At 34.1% G+C, this 13,740-nt stretch overlaps 1 protein-coding gene across 3 annotated transcripts in view; it reads right to left on the minus strand.

The window, feature by feature from the left end:
• The window catches only part of LOC118205910 (homeobox-containing protein 1-like), a 61,057-nt gene that overhangs the window by 30,638 nt on the left and 16,679 nt on the right, over window positions 1-13,740 (minus strand). For all 3 annotated transcript variants that reach the window (XM_085808346.1, XM_085808347.1, XM_085808343.1), the window contains one exon: window positions 9,818-10,023. In XM_085808346.1, coding sequence (XP_085664472.1) covers window positions 9,818-10,023 — 206 coding nt within the window. The remainder of the gene's footprint in view (window positions 1-9,817; window positions 10,024-13,740) is intronic.

The raw sequence follows: 13,740 nt of genomic DNA on the forward strand, positions 1-13,740 counted from the left end.
AGTACCATAACTGTTGTGCGATTTTTTTTTAAAATTACATCAAGCTCCGTTATACCATATTTCATTAAATCTACTCATCAATTCAGGAGATAATCGACCAAACGTAAAAATTTTCTTAATTCTGAGCACCAGTGTGCTGACAGCTACTTCTGAGTAAAAAACAGTGAAAATTCATACGTAATAAAGCAAATGGGAAAATACATGAAGCATGACATATCTCTTGGATTTAAAAAACTCCTTAAAATGCAATAATGAATTATCAAAACATTTCAAACCAAAGAAATAAAGAACATGGCAAAATTTTAAATATTGTCCATTTTGCAATAGTTTGACTGTTCATATATTAGAAATGCTTTAAATGCAGTACGAAGTCCAAAATACGGATGCCCATTATCCAGAATGATCTAAAATCCGGACTTCAAAACCATCAAAAACGTTTTTCTAGTAGGCCTTACACATGCGCATTTGATCCCCCTCTCCGCGCATAATAAAATATCTGTAGAGTACCGATTCTTAATTTCACTTCGACACTTAAATAAAATAACTTGCTATTGAAGAAACAATCTAATAAATTTGTAAGATCAGTAATTTGGCTCCATTGCTGCGTATCTGCTTGGCCAACATCTCAAACCGAAATATTCTACATAGATACGGCGTTGATCTGATGCCAACATGGCGAATCATTATTTATTATACTTTCCTTTCATCACCGCATGTTTATCAAAACATGACAACTTGAGTAATGACTCATGTAGTGATGCCTAAACAATTTTTTTTAAGTTAGTAATTGAATAATAAAGGAGTATGGTAACATTTTATGTTGATATTACGCTTGGTGATGATTACAGATTTAAGTTAAAAGTGCTAAAAAGTGTTGACGAGAAATTTACCAAAAATTTCTTTCCATATGCTAAAAATAGATTTTGTTGATGATACTCATGGACCCAAAGATTACATTTAGAGCTATTTGAATTAAGAATAACTGATTTGTTATCCACATAAACCCAGAACCAGTGGCAGAGCTCGTATGGCCGCACGGAGTCGCAGAATTAAGGACCCACAGAGAGTGCATCAGACAGTAAGATATCTAGCGCCAGCTCTCAATAAGGCTTAAGTATATGTGGGAATTTATTTATTCAGAACTCTGATAAGCATGTGCATGAAACAGACTAAGTATACTAAATAACTAAACTAATACAATTCAGGCTTAATTGTCTCAGTGTGCAATAGAAGCAAGATAAAATTTAATGGAACAACTTGGCGTTAGTCGCCAAGCTCACGATGCATAGCCAAATATGTATAGTGAAGGACAGCTAAACTTGATGACAATAGCGGCTAATTTTAAAGGTTTTTGGACATCGCAAAACAAAGGTAACATTTTCCAATTAACAGATTTTGTAAAGAAATGTGGAGAAGTGGTAATAAATGAAGATGATATAAAAGAAGTTTTTCATTGTGATGACAATGCTTCTCAAACATCAATCAATTAATGAATGGTTAAATCTGTAGTATAATTCCAAATCCAGAAAATATCGCTACCGATAGTGAAGAAAGTGACAGAGAAGTTACTGAAAATGAGAAAATTTCAATTGACAAGTTAGTCGGAATTCTCAAAATAGCAGTGACAGGACTTCCACAATGCAATTAAACAAGAGATTATGTCTATCTAAAGAATTAAAGAGAAAGAATTAGCACAAAAAACAGAGCAACTTAACTTACATTGAAAGAAATGTTTAATAAGGTAAACAAATAAATATTAAGTTTTTTTTGGTAAACTTTTATACTCTTTAGAACATAAATACTTCAGAATTTCATATTTTTAATTTCTAGATACCATCTTACTAAATTTAAACTGATGATCTAATATCCGGAAAAATCCCAAATTCGGAATCGCCAAAGTCCTGACGAGTCCAGATTTCAGACTTTGTACTGTATTAAAAAATTTGCACAAGATTATAAGCACTACAAAAACTATCAGTGTGGCGCAACAAATAAATACAGTCAAAAGTCTTTAATCCGGACTCGTCGGGACCTCGGCGATTCCAGATTATTGATTTTTCCGGATTATAGATCATCAGTTTAAATCTGGTAAGACGGCATGCAGAAATTATAAAATTAAAAATAGGAAACAGTAATTTATAAAATAATGAGCAATTATGATCTAAAGGGTATCAAAATTAACAAAAAAAGAAGCTTAATATTTATTTGTTTACTTTATTAAACATTTCTTTCAACGCGCACATGCATAAAGCATACCTTACGCATAGCCGAAATTAGAAAATTGCAACCAGAAAACTATTTGATTTGTATTCGTGATATTTATAATGACGAGGAATTTGATTTAAATCTTATCAAAGACGGAGTACATCGAGATTAAATACTACATTTAGTAAGGAATTATAAGCCGAATAAAATAAAAACATCTGCCCTGAAGATAACGATAGTGCTGACAGATCTGTTGGCAGTGGTGATAAAGGCAAAGCATATTTTGCTTTCCTTAAATAAAGCTAAGACTAAATTAAATAAAATTCATGCTTTATTCCGTAAATAAAATAAAAGAGCTAACACTGTAGCCTTTACATTTAAAATCATTTGATTGAAAGCAAACTAGCATAATGCTAACTGATAACCACACAAGAGAACAAGAACAAGCTCCGCCGATACCGGCGTACATATGTATTATACTCGGCCAACCCGCCAATCTTGACATCATCGGCCAATCAGCGGCAACCACGTTAGCTTACCGCCGATCGACCTCCGATCAAAATTTGCATGTGGAAAACTAAAGCCAACAAACGGCCCTCTTTTCCCCATGCAAAGATAAAAACAAAACTTTCACAGAAGTTCATAGTTCAATTCTATTATACAAAAACACTTATTGTCTTTAAACACTGAAAACATCTAAACAAAACTTTCTTAAATTAACAGCAGGCGCTGCTTTTGTAAATAAGTCGGCAGTATTTAATTTACTGGTGATAAATTCAAGGTCAAACACTCCATCATTTACTAGTCTTCTAACAAAGTGATATTTTACGTCTATGTGCTTAGTTCGGCGATTTTCTATTGGCGATCTAGAAAAATCAATGGCAGACTTGTTATCACAAAATAGTTTACACTCTCTTAAATTAAACTTTAAAATTTCATCTTGTAAGACATTTTTTGTCCACATTAATTCCTTCGCTGCTTCAGATAAGGCGATATACTCCGCTTCCATGGTTGATAAACTTACACATTTTTGTTTAACAGTTTTCCAGATTACCGGTACTTCATCTAAATATAATATAAATCCTCCCATGGACACGCGGTCATCTCTATTACTTGCATAATCAGCATCTGAATAACAATATAAATTTAGATGTTTAATCTTCGATAAGTTTAACTTATATAATTTAGTACTATTGAGATAACCAAGCAATTTCAACAATGCTTCCCAATGTCTAATTCCAGGATTCTCCTGAAATTGTGATAAGATATTCACTGCATATGTAATATCAGGCCTTGTCCTGTTAGCTACAAAAACTAAACATCCTAACAGATTTCTAAAGGGTAATATATGCATTTCCGCAACTTCTGCACTTGTAGATGGACAATCTAATTTTGTAAGAATAGTGGCCTTAGCTATGGGAAGTGAAGTTATTGGTATCTGGAAATGTTTAAATTTTTCAAAAATTTCTTCGATATATTTTTGCTGATGTATAAAAACCCCATTCTCATTCTCTAAGAATTCAATTCCAAGTAACGTTTTAGTTTTGCCTAATATTTTAAGATCAAAAAACTCACTCAGCTGTGAAATTACTTTATCTATACTATATTGATCTTTACTAAAAATCACAATATCATCTACATATAACAAGAGAATTACATTTGAACCCTTATAAACACAATTACACCATTGTATTTTCTAAAGTACTTTCAAATTCACAAAACCATTCACGGCCGCTTTGATGTAGACCGTAAATGGCCTTGTGTAATAAACATACTTTATTTTTCTCTTCGATAAATCCCTCTGGTTGGGTCATATATATTTTCTCATTTAGGTTTGCATATAAATATGCGTTCTTTACATCTAACTGACAATTAGTTCATCCATATAAACATACCAGTATAGCGAAAAATATTCTTATGATTGAAAAATTTACTACAGGACTGTAAACGTCATCAAAATCTTCACCTCTTTTCTGCCTGAATCCCTGTGCTACTAAGTGTGCTTTGTATCTAACCACTTGATTCTTTTCATTTCTTTTTAGCGTATAGACCCATTTGTTTCCTATTATAGTTTTATTTTCTGGCTTTTCGACCAATTCCCAAACCTTTCTTTTCTTTATTGTGTCGATTTCTTCTTTCATTGCCTTATCCCATTCTTCGGCATTTACTGATTTTCGTGCTTCTTTAAAATTTTGTGGGATAACTATTTCTACGGAATTTGCCTCTTCAGACACAGAGCTAGTCTCCTGTTCTACAAAATTAACTTTCCCCGAGTATTCGTTTTTTCCACTAAAATCGAACTTATCTTTTTCATATTTAATATTTCTTGCCTCACAATACTTTTCAATATCATTGTAAGATCTAAAACGGGTGTCTGTTCCCTCTACATAATAATCTGTACGTGTTCCATCTGGCCTTTTAACTGCTTTTCTTTGCCAGTTTAAGTCTGATACTTCTTTCGGAGTAGATTTGTCATCTGACAACTTTATTTCTCCTCTAGAAATTTCCTGTTCTTCATCTGATTCTGCTAATAGCTCGGATTCCTCTAGTCTTTTAAATTTAGGTTTTGATTTCTGTTCCAGGATGCCATTTGCTGCATACAGTTTTTCATCGAACTTCACATTACAGGTTTCTATTAATCTGTGTTCTTCTGGCAGCCATATCCTATAACCCCTAGTTTCCTTCGCATATCCTACCATGATTCCTTCTTTGCAACTCATTTCTAATTTATTCCTAATCTGCTTTGGCACGCCAACATAGGCTTTACAACCAAATACCTTAAAACAAAATACACTGGGTTTTCTACTTAGGAACATTTCATAAGGGGTTCGGTTGTTTTTATGACATACTCTGTTCCACGTATGTACGAAACAGCCAAGAGCTTCTGCCCACCATTCTTTTCCCATTTTACCATCATTAAGCATAGCTTTAACTGCGTCTAATGCCGTTTGGTTAAAACGTTCACACACACCGTTCTCTTCTGGGGTGTACGCGTTCGTGCGTTCAACACTAATTCCATTTTCGGCTAAGTACCCTTCGAATTGCCTGTTACAGAATTCCCCACCATTATCGTTGCGTATACTTATTAATTTTCTATTCGTCAGTCTTTCCTTTTGCCTATGATAATTCTTAAAGTTGTAGAATGATTCGTTTTTATTTTTCATACAATACACTGTTACTAATCTACTATAGTCATCTACAATAGCAAGAAAATATTTACTCCCAGCCTTAGATGGAACTGGTAGTGGGCCACAAACGTCTAAATAAACCAACTGCAATGGTTTACCCGATCTCTTCGGAACAGATTTAAAAGTTATTCTACTAGATTTAGCAATAATACACGATTTACACCTCTTTATTGGTTTTTCAATTTCTGGTAATCCTTTCACGCTTTGATTCTTACTAGTTTTCTTAATATAATCAAAATTTACGTGGCTAAATCTCCGATGCCATAGCATTGCATCGTCTACTTTATTTAACTTTCCAATTTCTGTACCGTAACCAGCTTCCCTTTTACCTGTTGCATATCTAAATGGTTTTACGTGATAAAGTCCGTCATATCGTTTAGCGTAGCATAATCTATCACAATTATTAAAGTATATCCACATCTTCCCTTTTGAAATCACAAAATGAGCACCAGCCTTTTCTAACCTTGCTCCCTATAATAAATTTCTTCTTAGATTTGGATTATATAACACATTATCTAACTCAATCCAATTTATTCGACTGCCTACTTTTACTGCAAATTTGACAGTACCCTTTCCTAGTACTTTACTTTCACAATTTCCTACAGCTAAAGACATACATATATCATTTATTTCTTCGAAATTTGTCATTAAATTTCTATTATTACAGAAACGAGTTGTAGCTGCAGTATCTACGACCCAATTAAATTTATCTGCGTTACCTCCTTTATCTGTAGTTGTTACATAATTTTCTACTAACATTAATTCTTTATCTTTAAACTGTCCATTTTTATCGTCTATTTTAAACTGATTTTTACTTACAGTTTCTTTACATTGAGCAATTAAGTGCCCAAATTTATGACATCTGAAACAAGGTCCTATTCTCATATTCCCCATTTTTTTCTTAGATTTAGTTTTATTTTCAACTTTATCTTTCCCTGCGTTTAAACTAATAGTATTAAACACGCTTACCTTGCTGTCTTCTAAATCGGCAATTACCTGGCGAAGTCGGCTTTCTTCCCTTACCAGCTCTTCAGCAATTCTTTCCAGCGTAAAATCTTTGTCCTTCCACCTATATATCAACTGTACAATGTCGGAGTATTCCTGGGGTAATCTCCTTATTGCCTGGAATCCTTTAAAAAGATCTGCCAAGTTGGGACCAGCTTCAGCCAACTTCTTTGCAGTCATTCTTATCCTCGCGATAAATAATCCTATTTCTTGATTTGGCGTATATCTAATACTAAAAAATTCATCCAGTAACTGAATTATCCTTGCTCTTGTTTTGAGTTCGAATTGCTTCTGTAGAACTTCCCACGCTTCTTTACCACTTGAACATTCTTGTATCAGTGGCGTGGCCTGAACTCAGCTTTAATTCCGTAATATAATGTAGTGAAGGCTCTGTTCTCTCTTAGTGTGAACTCCTGCTTTTCACGCCTTGTTGCACTTTTATCTAATTCTTCTTCTTTGTCCTCTATGAAGCTCTAACAATTTCTATCCAGTAACAGCATTTTCATGTTGACTTTCCATCGATCTCAGTTGTCATGGTTTAACAACTCAAAACCTTCAGGTAATAATGACATCTTCAATTAATTGTGAGCACAACGACTTGAACAAACTTCTAAGACAGGTCAGCTTCTTTTCGTGGATAACGGCCCTCTTCACCTACATTCCTTCAATGCTGAGTTGAACTGGATGACTGATTAGCTGTTGGCGCTGGGCCCATAATCCTGTTGGCAGTGGTGATAAAGGCAAAGCATATTTTGCTTTCCTTAAATAAAGCTAAGACTAAATAAAATTCATGCTTTATTCCGTAAATAAAATAAAAGAGCTAACACTGTAGCCTTTACATTTAAAATCATTTGATTGAAAGCAAACTAGCATAATGCTAACTGATAACCACACAAGAGAACAAGAACAAGCTCCGCCGATACCGGCGTACATATGTATTATACTCGGCCGACCTGCCGATCTTGACGTCATCGGCCAATCAGCAGCAACCACGTTAGCTTACCGCCGATCGACCTCCAATCAAAATTTGCATGTGGAAAACTAAAGCCAACAAGATCAACTTCCAGTTCATTGCGCTCTGCGACGCCCCCCCCCCCCGCGCAGAACAGCGTGAAATTGATAAACAGATTTCAGAACAGTTAGATAAACAAAGGATATGCCTTTATCCATTTTTTGTAGCAATTCGTTTTTTTGTTTAATGGACATCGAAACATACTTTCATTTTCTAGATCCTTCGGGAGCTCCAGCATCGGAAATTCTATTTGACATAATCGAAAGTTCAAGCTTACTTCTATAAAATTGCTCTTACAGCCAGCAAAAAATAATAAGCCGGATCCAATTCGAAGATTAAGGAACAACGCAATAATCAACATTAACTGAAATAGATAATTAGATAATTTTACCTTATACCATACGTTATACATTAAACGCACACGCGAAAACATTTTCTGCGCTTGCGCAGATGCGTATGCGCAGTCGTAAATGTCTTGCGCGCACGCGTAAAACGCCTATGTGCGTGCGTCAGCGCGGCGCATGCACAGAAAGATTTTAGCTTTGAGGTCCGGATTATAGAACATTCCGGGTTATGGGTGTCTGAATTAACGACTTTTGACTGTATTATCTTTTCTTTTGAAGCAGTTGCTAGATAACCCAAATACTCACAAAGTAAAATTATAGTCACAGAATTTTCATACCTCCAGAACCGATATTTTTATAATTATGCAACAAAATAATTACAAATACAAGGAATACAAATCTGAAAAACCATTAAAAATTAGATATTCAAGCAAAAAAATTAATAAATTATTAAATATCTATGTATGGCTTAAAGATAAACAAACAAAAAAAATCTGAAATCATTTTTAGAGTAATAACAAATTTCCTATCTTCAAAAACATAATATATTTTGTTCAACAAGTCTGATACTAAAACCCATGTGAAATTGAAACATTTGATTACACTGACAGAAAAAAACTAAAAATTTCAAATAAGAAAATAAAGGCTAATGGAATTTAGTCATAAATACTTCTAAAATACTACAAGGTCTGGCTATTAATTTCCAGGACTGACATAACTGTAGGAGAACAAAAAGTCAGAAGATGACGCTAATGATTGCATATTGAACAGCGTTTTCATGTGCAGTGCGTTACGCATGTGCAGTGCAATCAGCGCCATTCTGAAGTAAGTGGTTCTTGCGGAAAGGCGCATTAAAACATAGCTCTTAAATTCCTACTGCCGAAACAAAAATAGAGCAAAGAATTAACATTAAATTTTGCTTCAAATTGGACAAGACAGCTGTGGAAACCTACGAAATGTTAAAACAAGTTTATGGCGAGGAAGCATTATCCCGCTCAAGAACTTTTGAATGGTTTAAACGCTTTCGAGACGGGCATGAAAGCGTCGAAGATGATCCACACACAGGTTGGCCGCTGTCCATACGCATGCCGGAAGCAATTGAAAAAGTTCGCGATATGGTGAAATGTGATCTTCGATTGACTATTTGAGTATTTGCCAATGAATTCAACATGCACAAAGAGATGGTTCGGCAAATTTTGATGCAAGACCTAGGCAAACGCAAGATTTGTTCCAGATTCGTTCCTCACCATTTAAGGAACAAACAAAAGCAATTGAGACTGGACACATGTGGCGAACTTATCGACAACGCTGATGCTGACCCTGTGTTCCTGGATAGGATAGTCACGGGAGATGAGTCTTAGTGTTATCAATATGACCCTGAAACCAAGCATCAAAGCTCCGAATGGCGGTCTACAAATTCACCAAGGCAGAAAAAATTTCGATTTCAAAAGTCCAAAATCAAGGTCGTGTTAATCGCTTTCTTCGATTGCGATGGACTTGTTCATCATGAATTTCTTCCTCCTAACATGACTATCAATGGACAGTTCTACACAGTTCTTGACCGACTTCGAAAACGAATTCGTAGATCGAGGCCTCATTTTCAACAAAATGGGAGTTGGCTGCTACTACATGACAATGCCCGCCCACACATTGCGTTGCCTGTGAAGCGATTCTTAGCCTAGCATGGTGTCGTTGAAATGCAGCATCCACCATACTCTCCAGACCTAGCACCCGCAGACTTTTTCCTGTTTTCTATTCGCTGAAGGGAACAAGATTTCAGGATGTCGAAGCCATCAAGAAAATTGTAACGTCACTATTAAAGAGCATTCCAAAAGAGGACTTTAAAACTTCTTTCCGAAATTTGTACAGCTGAGCACAGACGTGCATTACGGCTGATGGGGATTACTTTGAATCATATTAAATGGCTATGTGTTTAACCTTTTTTTCTTCTGAGTTACTCCATGAGTCGTGAAAATTAATAGCAGGATCTTGTATAATTACGATGAAGTACTAATACTTAAATTAACATAATGTTAAAAATTATTTAATAAAAGAAGACTTACTGAGCTTCCAAGGATTATTTTTACATGTTAAATACCACATGTAGAAGGCATTCTTGGTACGATCAGACATATCTTGTATATCACCACGAAAAAAACGACTGACATAGGCTTGACTCATTTTGGTCATTTCCGCAATCATGGTTTGTTTGATGTTGTACCTCATAACAAAATTACGGATTTCAGATAATATTGTCATTTCGCCTTTTCTAAAAAAAAGATATAAAAATTATTAAATTTTTTAAAAATTTTAAACAAAAATATTAATGCACTACATTCATTAAATTCAGAAGCTTATTTATGTGGCAAATTCTTAAATATACAAAATTTTAAAATGCATTAAAACAAAAAGCACAAGGCAAAATACCAAGAAAAACAGTGTAACATTAAATACGTCAAACTCTGAATCATGTATCACTGCTTAACAAACAAAATGATAGCAAAATAAGTTAAAAATACTAAAAAATGCATTTTAATATGATGAGCATAAAGCAAAAATTTTTAAGTACAAACATAAAGTAGATATTTATGTTTAAACACGCTAAATATGTCAGACTTCTTTCTTCTTTATTTCTACCTTCAGTCACTGCACCACATTTGAAAATATGTCTATAAAATTTAGCTAAATACTTACATAACCTTTACAAGTAATTCCCACTACTTATATTTGAAATTAGTACAAAATATACTGTTAATTACAGTTTTTACTTATTTTTAAGCTCAGTTATGTATCCGTTTAAAGCATCCTTCAAGAGTATCATTTACATAAACTACAAAATGACTAGTTTTACATCTTTTTGCCATAATTCAATAAAAGAATCAGAATTATTAGGAAGATATTTTATATATATACATATATACCAAGTTCATCAATGTAGCAGACAGTATTTAATATGTAGCAATGTAGCACACAGAAATTAAATGTTGCAAGCAATGTTAAATGTAGCTACTCTGTTGTCACATACTAGTTAAATGTAGCACACAGTAGTTAAAACTACAGAACATTGATATTTTCACATTTAGTTTGACTTATACAAATAACTGGACAATCTGCAACTATTTTTATGCTTTCTTTCAGTGCTACACAATTGCAAAAGAACTTTACATAGTAAATTCTCCACAAAAGTTTCTTTTAATATTTCTAAATTTCAATATAATTTTATAGCTTTTATTCTGAATTGTATTCGGGCTCCTAATGTTGATTCCTAAATGCTTTGATGGAAAACAAATACTAAATTCAAGTCTCATATGAGCTAATAACGGTATTTATTTGCTGAAATGTAGATATTTTTTATTTTAAAATTAATTTTCACTATTTTGGTAAAGTTCAAGATATTGTACAATGTGACATCCACTTACATCTTATTGCTACTCACCATGATAATGAAAAAATGTGCTAACTTTGCTTCATTCCACATAAAAGCTAAAGACATTTTTTTGGCTCGGTGAGAAGGAAGAAAAGGAAGAACTTGTTTCCCATAAAATATTCTTAAAAATATACTTTTGTACTACATTCCTCAGATTCCAAAAAATTAAATTTCTTAAAATATTCACAAAGATATATCTTTGTACTACAGTCTGCACAAATACTACATTATTCAGATTATAAAATTTAGCAAACGCCTTGTAACTCATTTCCAAAAACTTTGTAAGCTGATAATCAAGTGTTATCCTAACTTTATTTTTATATAAAAAGATGATCATGTACATATTGTACAAAATATTACTTAAATAAAAGATTTATTAAGTAACCTCTGATGCATACGTTTTCTATGGATGCATATAAAACAATATAACAGAACAGAGGAAATGTTGGATCATCAGGACAATTTTTAAATTCCTTCCTTGATGATAAATACAAATCAAGCAAAACAAAAAAACATGAAACTTTTATTAAATCACATAAGCACCATTTCATTCTATGACTTTTTTCCATCTCTCTGCTAAGCCCACCCAGCAGTCGAGCGGTAAAATCGCTGAACACTGGTAGTTTGATCCGAGGTTCGAATCCCTTGAACGGGCTGGCTGCATGGGCGTTTTCGTGGTTTTCCCCATGTGTAATGTGTATACGAGCCAGTTTCCCTTAGAAAGTCCTCCACAGAGGCATCCCTCCCCTTAGGCAGATAGCCCTAGTGTGCTTTGCCATATTCACAATACACCAATACACACACCCACCTCTCTGGGAGCTGACAAATTCCTTTTTTAAAAAAGTCATTAGGTTTATTCATAAAGTTATCAAGGTGCCAAATGGCAGTCTCCAAAACAGTAAACTCCAGGTCAGTCAAAGAACTGCACATAAGTGATCTGAAGAGATGAAAATCCAAGAGAGCAAGTTCTGCTAAATACAGAGGGAGATGGGTGACATAAAACACTTCAGCCATACTCAATAAGCCTTTCACCTTCATAGAAATGTAAGTCCAAACATTATTATGATGGAAAACAATACCCAGACCATTGGTCAGTTCTGAAAACTGACCAATTTCTGCCTTTAAAACAATTTGTTGGAAAAAGTATTTTTCCAAACAACGTCTCAATTAGTAGTAATTTCCCCACAGTTCCACTATACGTGATGCATTACTTTTCTGTGATAGAGCCTGACTCTTGATGTTACTACAGGAGGTTCTTCTTATCCCTAAGATCTCTTTCTAGTAACATTATTATATAGTATTCACTTAACATCTTCAATAACGAGGCATTTCAAGAGAGGCAGTTCTTTATTTCTTTTCATCGAAGAATCACATGACAAAAATTTTAGTCCCTGTGTCGGCAGATGGCACTAGCTGTCTAGCAGCGGCTGTGTGGGTAGGTAGAGTAAGTTAGCAGATGTGTCAGAGCAAGTGAAATGACAAGACGTTTAGAAAAGTGATCTTGCTTGGAGTTGCGAGTCATGATTCATTGCCCTGATCAAGTGCCTGCAGCCACACCATTACTGTCAATCGTTATTGTGCCACTTAGACGAGGTTACATGGAGCCATCTGATACAAGTTGAGTGATGGTGTCATCCTCCTGCATGGCACTGCCCAGCCCCATACTTGCTCATCAAACTCAAGAATTGCTGCAAAAGTTTAAGTGGGAAGTCTAGAGTTACAACTCGAACGCGAAAGTTTCTCTTCTGCCAGTGACAACGAAGAGTCGAAAAACAAACTTGGAAGAGAGAGGTTGCTCACTCAGTTTCTCTTGATAGAATTTGATACGAAGGGGGGGGATAATCCCCATCTTTTGATTTAAAATTAATCTTGAATTATGTATATATTGTAGTATAAAAGATATGTGTAAATAAAAGTCATTAAGACTTAATTGAAGTAGTGATTTGAATCGAATATACAAATCGAAAGCTCTCCCAAATAGAACTATGGATTATAGAAATAACATATTTTAGTGGTGCCTTCACCAAGGGACTTTTGGATTAGAATTTCTAAGATTAGCAGACGGATTACCTGTAAACAGGTAAGCAATTCCCTTTTTCTTTGAAAATTTGGAAAAAACTGAGTTTCAATATTGCGATTAATCAATTTTAAACATGGAAGCTTTAAACAAACTGAAGCAGAAACGGATTAATGAATGCAGCTGTGTTACGAAAATTAATTACAAAAATAGAATCTTTGTTATCAGAAAACATCGAAAACACGAACATCGAGGAATTGCAGGAGATGAATGAAACAATTCTCGAAAGAGGAAACATGTTGAAAATGTTGAATTCACAAATCGAAACTCGGTTAAAAGATGCTTAAGAATTTGAAAAAGATATTTCTGCAAGTGATAAATACGATGAGCAAATTATGTCTGCAAAGTTTAGAATTAAAATAAGATTAAATAAATGTAATGAAAATTTGTCTGTGAAAAATGCATCAGATGCAGATTCTTTGAACACTTCTGTTTTTGAAATAAATGTATCGTCATCGGCTATGAAATTGCCAAAGTTAAAT

This window comes from Stegodyphus dumicola, chromosome 1, assembly GCF_044657685.1.
Source record: "Stegodyphus dumicola isolate Sdum_Otavi_A_Nest chromosome 1, ASM4465768v1".
Lineage (NCBI taxonomy): Eukaryota > Metazoa > Arthropoda > Arachnida > Araneae > Eresidae > Stegodyphus > Stegodyphus dumicola.